This window comes from Carassius carassius, chromosome 12, assembly GCF_963082965.1.
Source record: "Carassius carassius chromosome 12, fCarCar2.1, whole genome shotgun sequence".
Lineage (NCBI taxonomy): Eukaryota > Metazoa > Chordata > Actinopteri > Cypriniformes > Cyprinidae > Carassius > Carassius carassius.
Window position 1 is genome coordinate 17,988,719 of NC_081766.1, and position 13,647 is coordinate 18,002,365.

Sequence of the window (13,647 nt, forward strand, 5' to 3'; positions counted from 1 at the left end):
AGCATTTGAATGATAAACATTAACTGAGTCAGATGAGAGAAGGGCTTACAAGCAGGTGGATCATGTGACCAAAGTCATTTACACACTGTTTTACTGGTGCTGTGTTAGATTGGATTAACAATTAAATTTCAAGATTTTTAAAATATATTTTGTAAATGTTTTTCCATTTGTTTTTCTTTTAATGTTATATTTATTTACCACAAATACATTTTTAAATAAATGTATAAGATTCTAATATATATATATATATATATATATATATATATATATATATATATATATATACTGATGTGTTTTCTCTTCTAAGATGAGCTTTACCTTAAGAAGAAGTCAGTCTCTTAAGAGCCTCTCTGGAGGTCATATTCATAGTCTACATCAGAGGTATTAATTTGGGACAGAAGGACACCTGTTTCTTAACTTGTGGAAAGGTAAATATTCTGACTATCAAATTCCATGCACCATATTCCACCTATACCGACTCTTTTCCCAACTCTGTTGAGGTTTATGGCCTAAACCTAACTGTTTTTGCTAGGTATGAAAGCTGTGTGGACCTCATAGATGTCGACAGGAAAGAGACCTGGTCTAAGGTTTAATCACATTGATTGATATATTAAGTGGAAAAGCAATGACAATGTCAATGAACTGCGGCATACGTAGATATCTGCATCCCACTGTCATCTGACCTGAGAAGATCTAACCATGACGAGAGTAAAGTTGAAAATCTCTGGAGGAGATATGAGTCCCTCAGTGGGACAAGTAACACTTTGTGTAGAAGTATTTCAGTGGACATGCTTCCCCAACCAGACCTGGTGGGCCCTAACACTCAGAGGCTCCTGTTTGAGTCAAAGAAGTATGCCAGCAGCCCTAAGCTCAACGTCACACCACAGGCCAAGAGCAGCCCAGTGAGTCACATTACCTCACAGTGGAGGAAGGCACTGACCGGGTGGGAGAAAGTCTATTCTGGTGCTACTACTGCCACCAATGCTGAAAATGACAAGACTCATCAGGTGAGTGTAACAGTCACATCATGTTTATTTCTGGTTGTGTTTGTGCAACATGGACAGTCATTTCCCAGGAAAGGAGCATGCTTTTCTCCTAATGTAATCACTAAATGATGTGTTCAGCCCAGGGTCATTATCATTAACTATACCTAAAACTTCATCTCTTAAAAACATTTTTGTTAACTGATATAAAACTGAAATAAAATGTTAAAAAGTAAATATTAGATGTTTAAGTTGAAGTATAAAAATAGTATAAAATATATACCGGTAAGTAATACTAAAATAGCACTGTTTCAGAGTCCATTCAATAGGAGCTGACACATTGTAAAATTATGTTATTATCATAAATCATTAATATTACTTCTATTATATCATAAAAACCTGAGATGAGCAAGAAAATGCTTAGTTATACGTAAATAAAACAGATATGAAATTAAGTCAAAGGATTTAGAGTCAGTTCAAGATGAATTCACACATTTTTTAATTAAATAAAAGGTAAAATAAATCAATAAATCAATAATACCTTAATAATAATATCACATCTATTTGATCTTAAAAATGTAAAATAGGATAAAACAACTATTCATTCTACCATAATATTATTAATACTCTTATTATAGTAAATATTCATATAACTTAATACTAATATAATAATAATATTTTTTATAATTGTAATATAATATAATATTATATCATAAAAATCTATTTTTTATGACCTCGATAGAAGGAAAAAAACTTCAACGAGACAATGAGAAGGAGGACAGTCAGTGGGGTTCCTGGATATATCAACCGATCCTCCACTGGACTGAAGGGTAAGTTGATAAACATATTCTAAAAACAACTAGTGTAAATGAGCGAGCATATTTACCAGTTATTTCATTCTTTACTCAGCTGTGATGTTAGTAACTATGACCTCAAAGGTCATGTGAATTTATGCCCTGTGTAAGACAAAACCTTGGAATCTAAAGTCTTCCTACACAAGCATGCAGAGCCATCTGAAGATCCTGTAGAGAAGGAATCTTCCGGCTGTGTCTGTGTTAAAAATATTCCTCAGATAACAGAATAGTTTTGACTTACCGTCACATACATACACAAAATCCTGTCTGCAGATAGTGAGTCCCATTTCACAAGTTTTCAATGAGGGCTGAGAGCAGAACTGAATGTGAGGACATGTAAGTATGTGCACGATGCATTCAGGAGACTGAAATGTTGCTTACGGTGACAGTTATGATACAGACCCCATCCACTGACCTTACATTCGTCACTCTTGAGTAACACTTTGGACTGGGCTGATTCAGTTCTTTGGATTTTAGTTATCGGAAAGGGTTTCAAGAGACCCTTCAGTGCCTTTGCTTGAAACAAAACTTCTGTGCCTACAATGGTGTGTATCTTAGATTTAAACCACTTTTAAATGAGTTTTGTGTTCAACAGAAGAAAGAAACTCATACAGGTCCGGAACAATTTGAGGGTGAGTAAATGATGACAGAATTTAAATTTTTAGGTGAACTATCCCTTTAACAATATAAGAATGCAATTTGCATCTGATGCCCAAAAAAATATATATTTTTATACAAAAATAGTCATATTTATTTATTTAATAAATATTAACAAATATAAATATGGATGTTTAATTAAGAATTAAATATATATATATATATATATATATATATATATATATATATATATATATATTTGAATTATAATTAATATACTGTACATTTATTTTAAAGAAAACAGCATAAGCAACAGGCATTTTGCAACAATAGAAAAAAACTTTATCAGAAAGCATATTTAGATATTGTCAAATGTACAAAATATTAATGTAATGTTAATGTGATGAACTGTGTGAACTGACTTAATACAGTTTAACTTAATACAAGTTTAAGTGAGTTAAGTGTCCAAACTATTTTCAGGACCACTTTATACAAAATACACTTGAAGTTCTGTGTATAGTCTTATCCACAATATTTCCCACAACACATAGAGACTATATTAAAGCTTATATAACTTCAACAGAACAGTATTATTATAGCCTCAGAATACCACAGGCTCTGTTTCAACAATTCGTGAAGTATTAATACTCACAAGTACATTTATGGGTTTAATCAGTGCCTTAATTATTTTGAGATGCATTAGCAAGCTCTGTCAACCCCACCAGACATCACTGGGCATGACGTTCCTATTAGCAGTGTTCAGTTTTAGGATTTTATTTGTAAACAGTTAAAAATAGAGATGTTACATGAGACTCTTTCTAAACAATCAGCCAAAAGCCACTGAAATTCATTCAATTCATTTGTAATTCAGTACCTTTCAAACATCTGATGGCATTAGGAAGCAAATCTAGGCTAATGTGGGAATTGTGGGAATTATGCTTAAGGGGGTTCCCTGTACCCCAGTCATTTCCAGAAGCCCTGATTGACTCAGACTTGTGGAATACCACCCATGCTGCTTCCAAAATAGCAGGCTGGCCTCATCCCTGCTCAGCAGTGAGCAGTGATAAAAATCAGCTGTCACCCATTAGGGAGGGACAGAGTGAGATAGGACTACCGCTACAGACAGCATCAGAGTCAGACGAACACTCAGAGAGACACACAACTCATCACCTGCGGAAATATACAAGACCGAGGCTTTAAAGGCAGTAAGACCTGGAACCTGCAATTCACTCTGTGAGTACAGTAATCAGTACAGTGGACAGGAAGGATGTGAATAGTATAAATTAGAATATTATAATATAAACGTAATGTGTATTGAATAAATTAAATATGACAAATTAAAATATTGTAATTTAAATTCTGATTTGAAAATTGTTCCTTAATTATATATTATGGTCATGTTGTCGATGATTCAGCCAGCAAATTTAGAAAGATCCATTGATGTTGAGCTACATGTCTTCTAATGTAATGATAATTCCCTAAAATGTTTAATAATTAACCCCAAGTAAAGGAAATAAGGGCAGTTACATTTTTAACTTGGGCTGTAACAACAAGGATGTTAAAGTAACATATATATATATATATACACATTAATGTTTCAGGTTGGTACAATTTTTTCATATTTTTGAAAGTAGTCTATTATGCTTTCCAAAGCTCCATTTATTTGACCAAAAATACAGTAAAAATAGTAATATTTTTACCATATTTCAGATGCATTCTTGCAATTCTTGATTTGCTCAAGAAACATCAGTGTTGAAAACAGTTTCTGGAAACCATGAAACATTTTTCAGGATTCTTTTATGAACAGCGTTTATTTTGTCTTTACTTTTGTTCAATATAATGCATTCTTGCTGAATAAAAGTTTTCATTTACTGACCCCAAACTTTTGTACGGAAGTGTAAACACCACCTGAAATCGTCTTGTTGAATATGCAGTGGCTAATCATGACAGACAGAAGTGTCAGCTAAACATGCCTTTATGGATTCTGCCCTTTTATAAGCCGTGGTTTTAATTTTGGGTTTTAACAAGACCTTTGAATGCTCACAGGAAACTAAGGAAGCCAGCTGAAGGGAATAAATACCAAGTGTATATCACAATAATTTGGACAGCTGTCAACAGCACAAAAGCACTCACATTCTAGGTCGCTAATAGCTGTGCCCTCCATTCCTGCTCCTGAATAGCTGCAATGGGGGCTGGTCTCTGTGAAACTTTCATTCATCTGACTTGATCATCTTTGGAATATATATAAGATATGTAATAAATTGTATCACAGATGTAAATAAATGTTTAAACCATTTGACGCACTTCTAAATTAATTAATTGGACATTGCGGGAAAAATAAAGTAGGAAGAGATGATATCTCTCTCTCTGCTAAACAGTAATGTCTAGCAAGACCCCAGTATTGTATGGCCCTGTTATTCTGTGTGCTCATCCAAATATACAAACGTTTTAAGCTCAGACTCGTGAGTGGCGCCAGCGATGGGCCCTGTCCTTTTGTCCCATGAGAGCTTACAGTGTGAAAAACAGAGGTATGCTAGAATATACTTAGTTATTAGTTACTAGTTACAGCTGACAGACCTACGCTGCCTCTAGTGCTCCTAGCTTCATAGGGAAAGCATTTGTTTTTATCAAGCTTACAACAGCTTTACTATAATTTGGTGTGCTCTTTTGCTGCTCCAAACCATAATTACATCACACATCATCAATAATTATAAGTGATCTACTGTAATAAGATTTTTCTCAGGTCACATCAAGCACACTAATACAGAAGATACAAGAAATAAATGTGTTTGATTGTCTGATAAGAATCATTAATGAATCATTGTCTGATCAAGAATCATCATTCTATCATTATAATCTATTTTACCATTCTGAAACCATAACATCTGATAATTTACTCTCTTGAGATATAGTATTGTGTTTGGATCCAGATCCCCCAAAAAAATAATTCTCTGAAAATGCTTCAGTGATGCTAACAAAAATTCACAATTCCATGGTAAAAAACGCTAAGATCAGAAGCATGAAACAGGGATGCTTTGTCACAGAGTGTTTTGTCGTCTGAGAATGTGAAACTTTAGAAAGGGTCCGGATTCGGCTGACACCACTGCTGTTTCTTTTTGATGATGTATTTGCTAAGAAATACAATCAAAGAGTTATAACACATCTGAAAGGTAAACAGACAACTGATGGTAGCAAATGTAATTTAAATAAATTAATCTATGCAAAATATTTTGTAATTACATGTTCATATAGTATGTGTGAAGCAAAGTAGTTTCCATATGTCCTTGAAGTATAATAATAGCCCACAGATAAAAGTATAATAACAACAGCACCAGTCTATATATACACTACTATCAGTGGCCAAGGAACTGGGTCTGGTGATACTTGTCTTGTTTCTAGCTTACTTCTGAGTTATTATCCAACCTAAAAGTGTTTTAAGAGCCTTGGGTTTGATTTTAATTTATTAAACACAAAACTAATACAAAATCTGCTTAGATGGCATGCCACAGATACTATTTCTGCTTCAGGTAGTTTCTGTCACATTTACAGTGCATAAATTCTTCACAAACAGCTGTATGTTTGTGTTTTTTTTTATTACTTTAATAGATAATGCAAATTAATTAATAATTACTATCTACTATCAAAAGCCATAAATTCTTTAAAAAAAAAAAAAGGCAAATAAAACAATGACAAATGGGTCATAATGGATAAACTAACAATTAATGATATACAATTATTTAGATGGCAATTATTACAATTGTTATTACAATTAAACTAAAAAAATACAATTATTTATTTAGATATTTAGTTCAATCAATTCCAATATAGTTTTGTAAAATTATTTTTCCCCCTGTGAATTAGATAAGAAACATTTCAAGAAAGACAGAGAACAAGAGCACAGGATATATCGAACAGCAAGTGAGTGCTCACTGCATCTGTCATATCACTCACAACACACAGGCATCTATGAGGTCAAGTGCTCAGACTGGATCACACACATGCATGCAATGCTGTGAAGTCTGGTACATGCTCTTTTTATAGTACAAGTCTCTTGTTGGCTTGTATTTTCCTTAAATACTGAATGCATTGTATTGTGTTGTTAAAACAGCTTTATGCAAATTGAGTCTTGGGTGTTTTCTATGAAAAATTAGCAGGAATAATTAAGCATGCTTCTTTCTCAGGCTAGTGTGGTCCAGGATCACTTGATCTCAAGTGGAAAGAAGAAAAAACAATACAAGGTATGAACAACAGTTCTGGTTGAGTTTCTAAGTCAGAATCATTATTCGAGCCTGCTGTGTGACTAATGACTAATGCTAAGATGTGCTGTGTGACTAAGTTAGAAACCAATATAATGCAAATTACACAGCCTCTATTGTGACTGTCTTAGTATATAAAAAAAGCACCAAGAACTCTTTTAGCAATGCTTTATTACAATATTTCTACACAAGCATGATATGGTACAATTATAATTACATTAAAATCACAGCCATCATAACATTGATGATAAAAATTTAACTTTTGCAATATTTGTGATACAATTAAAGTAAATTACACTTTTAATAGGGAAAAAGCCATATGTGTCTAAAATGCACAGCATGAAACAATTGTTTAGACAGTTTGTAGTCTTTTTGCAACATCTTAATATTTAGATCAACATACAAATTCCAATAAATTTTATGATATTCCTGCATTTAGTTGCAGTTATTATTTTTTTATTATTGTTGTTTTTTTTTCAAAAAATGTTTGGAAATGAAACTGTGTTTGTTGTGGAGCATGAATTTTCTACTAACAAGGCTGAAAACCATCATGAATGAAGTCAAATCTCACATGAATATGTGTGCGGAAAACTAATCCGCTATTCCCAGCTAAACTCAGCAAAAGGTAAATTATGGCTTTTAAGCTTAATGATACTAACATTTTTAAATTAACTGTTTTATTTAAGAGTTTACCATTATGATATGAGTTTACCATAATTCACTGCATTGTGGAAAGTAACTTTAACCTTCATACTTCTTCTTTGCATCCAAGATGGCAGAAGTAGCCAAACAGATAAAAGTGACAGATGCATCCAGTGGAGATGATGATGTTCCCCCTCCACCTCCTCTACCAAGACCTCAGGTTCTGCAATCACTTCAAAAATCTGAAAGCCAGAACTTCCTGCCTGTACCACCTCCAAAAGAAACCTTCTCAGAGTTCTACCAACAACAACAAAAAAGTGAACTGAAGCGTCTTTTTAAACACATTCATCCTGAACTGAAGATGAATCTTGATGATGTTGTAGACGAAGAACTGATAGGTGCAATAAATCCCCAAGCATTAGATACAGCATATCAGGGAGAAGTCCAGTCCATGCGCTGGATATTTGAGAACTGGACTCTTGACAACATTGGAGACCCACATGAAACTAAAAAGCTTCTCAATGAGGAAAATCTTCAAGGTGGGGATGTGAGGGGCAAATCATCTTTATTTGAGCATTCAGTGTTTGATAGTCAACACACAACAGTGGGAGAGAGGCCAGGTATAGTCAAAGGAGATGTTCGCACGGCCACGTGGTTGTTTGAGACGCAGCCCCTAGATTCAATAAGTCAGACAAAGATGGAGAATGAGGAAATGGTGGAGGTCGTACTGAAGGAACCCGTTCAGAAGGGAGATGTGAGAGGTACACGTCTCCTGTTTGAATCCAAACCACTGGACGCTTTAGGCCGCTGCTGCTCAGTTGAAGACCAACATTTCCTAAAACTCAAATCAGAACTCCAGGAGAACAAAGGAGATGTGAAGAAAACAGTCGAACTCTTTCAAGCAGATCCCAGTTGTGCGATTAAGGATAGCAGTGGCAAAATCCATGAAATCAAATCAATCTGTAGAGAAGAAATCCAGGGCAGTGACTTTAAAACAGCACGTTGGCTTTTTGAAACCCAACCCTTGAACGACATTAATAAACGAGCTGGTGTGCAGATTATTCGTGGGATCTCACTTGAGGAAGCCCAGAAAGGTGGTGTTGATGAGAAAAAATGGATGTTTGAAACCCAACCGCTTGATGCAATTCATGAAGGTGCTATGTTCAAAGGAATGGTGGAGGGCATCTCTGGGGAAGCAGATGTTCATAATAAACTAAAGCTATTTGAAAACCAACCCCTGTCATCTCTTAAAGGAAAGTCTGAGGGTGAAATTTCAGAGGAGGAGGAAATAATTGGAGGAAATGTAGGATCCACACTATGGCTTTTTGAAACTCAGCCCATGGATGCTCTGAAAGACAACTATGAGGTGGGACAGGAACGTGTCAAGGAAATATTTGAATCCAAGTCACTTCATGAAATTGGAAGTGAATTTGTCAAAGACTCTAAGGAGCAGAAAGATGAAATTCAGTCTGGATCAGTCCACAAATTCACTTGGCTGTTTGAGAATCAGCCTATCAGTGACATTAATGAGAAGGAGGACAAAATCACTTGCAGTGTCAGTGATGTTGAGGGTGGTGATGTTGGAAGCAAGAAGTTTATTTTCGAAACTTTCTCTCTGGACAAAATTCAGGATAAAGACAAACTACTTAAGCACCAGTCAATGAGTGTCGAGAATCCCACAAGCAGTAGTGGAAATGTAAAGTCCAGCAGTATGCTTTTTGAATCCCAGCCGTTATATGCAATAAGAGACAAGGACGGACAGTTTCATGAAGTTACCACTGTAAAGAAAGAAGAACTGATGAGAGGAGATGTCAGGGGTGCAAGGTGGATGTTTGAAACCAAGCCACTGGACACTATTCAAGCAGACAAAGAAATCTACGTAATCCGTGCAGTTACACAAGAGGATGTGTGCAAGGGAGATGTGAAATCAGCACGATGGAAGTTTGAGACTCAGCCCTTTGACTCCATCACACCTCGTGAAGGGCCATCGGTGAGGGTTGTTGAAGATATAGGCAATGGGAAAAGTGTGCAACAAAGCAAGCAACTCTTTGAGACTGATCAAGCAAACCAAAAGAAGTTTGTGCGAATGGTGAGTGTTACAGACGTTCAACAAGGTGATGTACGTACCTCAACCTGGCTGTTTGAGAATCAACCGATTGATACTCTTAAAGGTGAGCCAGATGAGAATAATACCTTGACAACTGTACATCGAGAGGATAACACAAAGGGAGATGTAAAACGCTGCACTTGGTTATTTGAATCACAGCCCTTAGATAAAATAAAGAATGATGAATCTACTGAAGAGCTTGCCTCATCAAAGGAAGAAATCCCCAAGACAGATGTCAAAAGCACAACCTGGTTATTTGAGACTACACCGCTGGACAAAATCACTGTAGAGAGTGTGACAGACATACTGTACCGCCTTTGCCATTATTCATTCATTCATTCAAGTGGAATCATCATCCAGGCAAATGATTATAAGTATGTAAACATGGCAAAATATCAGATTGTGCAAAGCGAGGGGCCTAAAGTTCAAAAGGAGGAAGTTGTTGAAGGAAACATCAGGAACATAATGTTGCAGTTACTGTTCAAACCAAACCTGAAACCTAAAGTTGTTCTACTGAAAGAGGATGAACAAGGCAAGATGCACAGCACAGTGCTTGAAATCCCATTTCAACAGTCTGGATACACAGATAACCCTGAGGCAGAGTGTAAGACGCAAGAAGCAGTTAAAATTATTGAGAACTTGCTCATCCAACAAAAAACTATCAAGACAGGCTTGGTGATGCAAGAATCTGAAGGTGGGCAACCAGAGATGACAGTGTATTCCCTCCAGTGTCAAAGCTGCTTGACTGAGTCACAAGACATTGCACGAGGAGATGTCAAATCCACCATTGGCAACCTCCTCGCCACTGTCCACAATCAACAGACCAAAGCTTCTTGCAGACTAGAACAAAACGAAAGGGGGAATGTTGGTTTGTATCGAAGCTGTATTGAAAAGGGTGACCTTAAGAGCCTACAGCAAGAACTTTCTGAGGAGGAACTGTCAGCCTCTTGTAGAGATAAAATTGAAATTATTCAAGGTGATGTAAAGGAAGCAAAGCGACACCTAATTCAACAAAGGGAGCAAGCTGAAAGAACAGTAATGGATGTTATACCAGGAGATGTGAAGAATGCCAAAAAGGTTTTCTCAGAGGTCTGCATTGACCTTGGCATTGGAAACTGTGTGCCAAAGGAGGAGATTGTCAAAGGTGATATTTTGTCTGCCATGCAGCAACTTGATGAGGCAATCAAACAGCCAGTCATGGTCCAGAAGGAGGAAATTGTTTCTGGGGACATTAAAGCAACCCTTGAATCCTTGGAACAGGCAAAACAACAAAGCAAGCATTTGGAGCGTGAGGTCATCAAACCAGGCACTATTTATGATCTGAATATAGAAGCAGAAGAAACGTGCTTAGAAGAAAATGAAAGGACATTAATTAAGGAGGAAATTATTTCAGGGGATGTTAAGGCTGCCAAAAGATCCCTGGAGAGGGCAAAAAACCAAAGCATGAGAGTAGAACGGGAACCTGTCACTCCTGGAAAGCTATATAATCTAAATGAATCATCTCAGTGCCAAAGCAACACAACAATGGAGCAGTCTACGACATCGTCCTTGAGTAACCAGCGGATTACTACAACATTTCGAAAGGTTAGTGACATAGAAAAGGATCAGGGATCCAATGAAAGAGTTTGTTGTCAGAATGAAGTGGGAGACAGAGAAAATATAATACATTTTAGTACAGAAAATTACTCAAGAGCGATGGATAACAGTCCTCAGGTTTTAGAGTTAGAGCCAGATATTGTTAGAGGTGATGTGAAGGCTGATATTCAGTCATCACGAAGTGCTGCAACAGAGCAGAGAAGTGTAGTCAGAGATGAAATTGTTAGAGGTCATTTGAAAGACACACTCCAGTCTCTTGAGAAGTCTAGCATTCATATTTCTAAAGGAGATTTCAAGGCAGCAATGCTATTTAGACAATCTGGGCAGTCTTACACTAAAAGTAGAAAAGCAAATGACTCAGGGACTGTAGCATGCAAGCAGAGTTTTGTTAATTTGCCTTCATCTGACAATCAATTGTCTTTTTCGGTTTCAGTGACCGGAAGTGAGCATCTGACCATCTCGGCACTCAATTCAGAATCTGTTAGCTCCAGCACGGACTATTCAAAGCCCTCTAACACTTTTGCAGGAAAGGAAGAACATCCCACCAAAAACTGGTAATCAGGTTAAAGATCAGAAACCAGTTATTCCACCAAAGCCATTGCATATCACCACCAGCTCCAAGCATATTAAAGAAACCCCACATGTTTGTCCAAGCTCACTTGGGCATATTAACAAGCAACAGACTCCAGAAATCCCACCCACAGTTGCTGCTAGCAAAAAATTTTTGCAAAAAAAGGAAACAGTAGGAACATGCAAAAATTGTGAACCAGTTCAAAAGATAAACTCCAGCGATCCTATGGAATTTCAGGGGATGCAGTACAATGAGCATTGGGTTCAAAATTCCCACATGCAACATAATCCATCATTCAGTAAAACAGAGCCTCTTGATGATGGTTCCTTTCCTTGTAATAGAATAAGAATGGAGAAAAATGTGATTCCGAGGATAAATGCGGCAGAAGAGATCAGGATGTGTGTGCAGAGCTATTCAAAGCACAATGACGAATTAAACAAGGGGTTTAAGTTTGCACTTCAGAATTTTGGGGAAAAGAAAACAACTACGGACACAACCTCAATTTTCCCAAAGAAAATTAAAGTTGTGCAAAAAAAAACCATCCAGGGACAGGTTAAAACTTCCAAAGAGAACACAAATAAACATGCGTTACACTCTGTCAGAAGAGACACCCCTTCGACACCTGAAATACATGAAATTCCTTCAAAGACCAATCAAACTACCGAAGAGCATAGTGATTCTGAAAACAAAGTTGTTTTGAGAGAAAAGAAACCAAGGAGAGAGACAGAAGATGAGCGCCACCAGAGACTCTCCACCCACAAAGACGAGATCATGAGGGGCAACGTAAAAGCAGCAATGGAGATCTTTCGAAAACCTTATGAGACGTGAAGAGCTGAAGATTATTTTGTCAAAAGTTCAAGAAATAGAGGGGGAAACTTGTGAGGTGGATGTTAAATCTCTAAAGGCTTTGTTTGAGAATGTGCCTGTTTGGATTACCAAACCAATAAAAAATATGAAACACATACATTGTCCAAGAGCTGGCACAGAGACAGAGGGCTTAAGAGATGATTTAGAGAGCATGTCCTCTGTTGAGTCTGCATTTGAGGACCTAGAGAAAGCAGGCATGGACATCATCGATTTGAAAGAACAGACATTAGCTAAACTCTTGGAAATAGAGGCGGCGATATAAAAAAGCTCTGTACTCGGTCTCAAATTTAAATTCTGAGGCAGACATTGAAGGGTTGTCAGGTCTGTTTAGTGAATCCTTAAATGCTGACAATGTCTCACCAAATAATAAAAACATTAGGAAAATTAGCATTGTGTCCAGCAAAGCAAAACCTGTGCAATCTAAACAGGTTCAGGGCACTGATAACAGGTCTCTGCCCAATGAGGTACCACATGTACATCAAGTTCAAGTGACCAAACCATGGTTAAACGCCCCCTGCTCACCTTCATTTATTTCCATTCATTCTGCTCCAAGAAAACCTGTGGAGTCACCCACATCCCTACAGCCTCACTCAGACAAACCAAAAGCAAACGACCAACCTAATGCAGGTAGTACCTTCAAACCATCCTCCTCTGAGAAAAGCATAGCCAGCCATGTTTGTAGTCCTCCAAGTCCTAGAAGGAAAGTCAGTGTTCTTCAAGTACAGCGAGTTCCTGAGTTTGCAAGTGGAATCATTGGCTCTAAAACTGTCAGTGAGAAATATGAAGAGATAGACTGCTTTGGGAATACTTACTTCTCTTCCAAAAGATCTACGTTTGTTACTAGGCAGTCCGAGAGTAAATTATCTGCCTCTTATAATGTAATTACAAATCCAGAGAGATATAAAGAAATGGCTTCACCTCTTTCACAACGCTCTGGCCAGACCTTCTCCTCAAATTCTCTGTCTAAAAACAAAGACAGAAAAGTGTTTGTTACTTTCGGTCAACCCACAACAGAAAAACATTAACCTGGCTGCCGAGTTAATTTTGTAGCATTTTTGGTTGATTTTTAGTTCCATATAGTTCTATTTAAAATACATACATGTTAGTTGTATTGGTCCTCATTTTATATGCGTGTACAATAAACAGTTTTATTGTGATGCTTTAAGAGCAAGGG

General features: G+C 36.8%; 1 protein-coding gene across 1 annotated transcript; it reads left to right on the top strand.

The window, feature by feature from the left end:
* The first annotated feature begins 6,335 nt into the window (after positions 1-6,335).
* On the top strand, positions 6,336-11,716 carry LOC132154989 (xin actin-binding repeat-containing protein 1-like). Its single transcript, XM_059563747.1, has 4 exons — positions 6,336-6,352; positions 6,616-6,672; positions 7,463-11,023; positions 11,469-11,716. The coding sequence occupies exons 3-4, from the start codon at positions 7,463-7,465 to the stop codon at positions 11,469-11,471; spliced, it is 3,564 nt and encodes a 1,187-aa protein (XP_059419730.1). The 5' UTR covers positions 6,336-6,352; positions 6,616-6,672; the 3' UTR covers positions 11,472-11,716.
* The last annotated feature ends 1,931 nt before the right edge of the window (positions 11,717-13,647 follow it).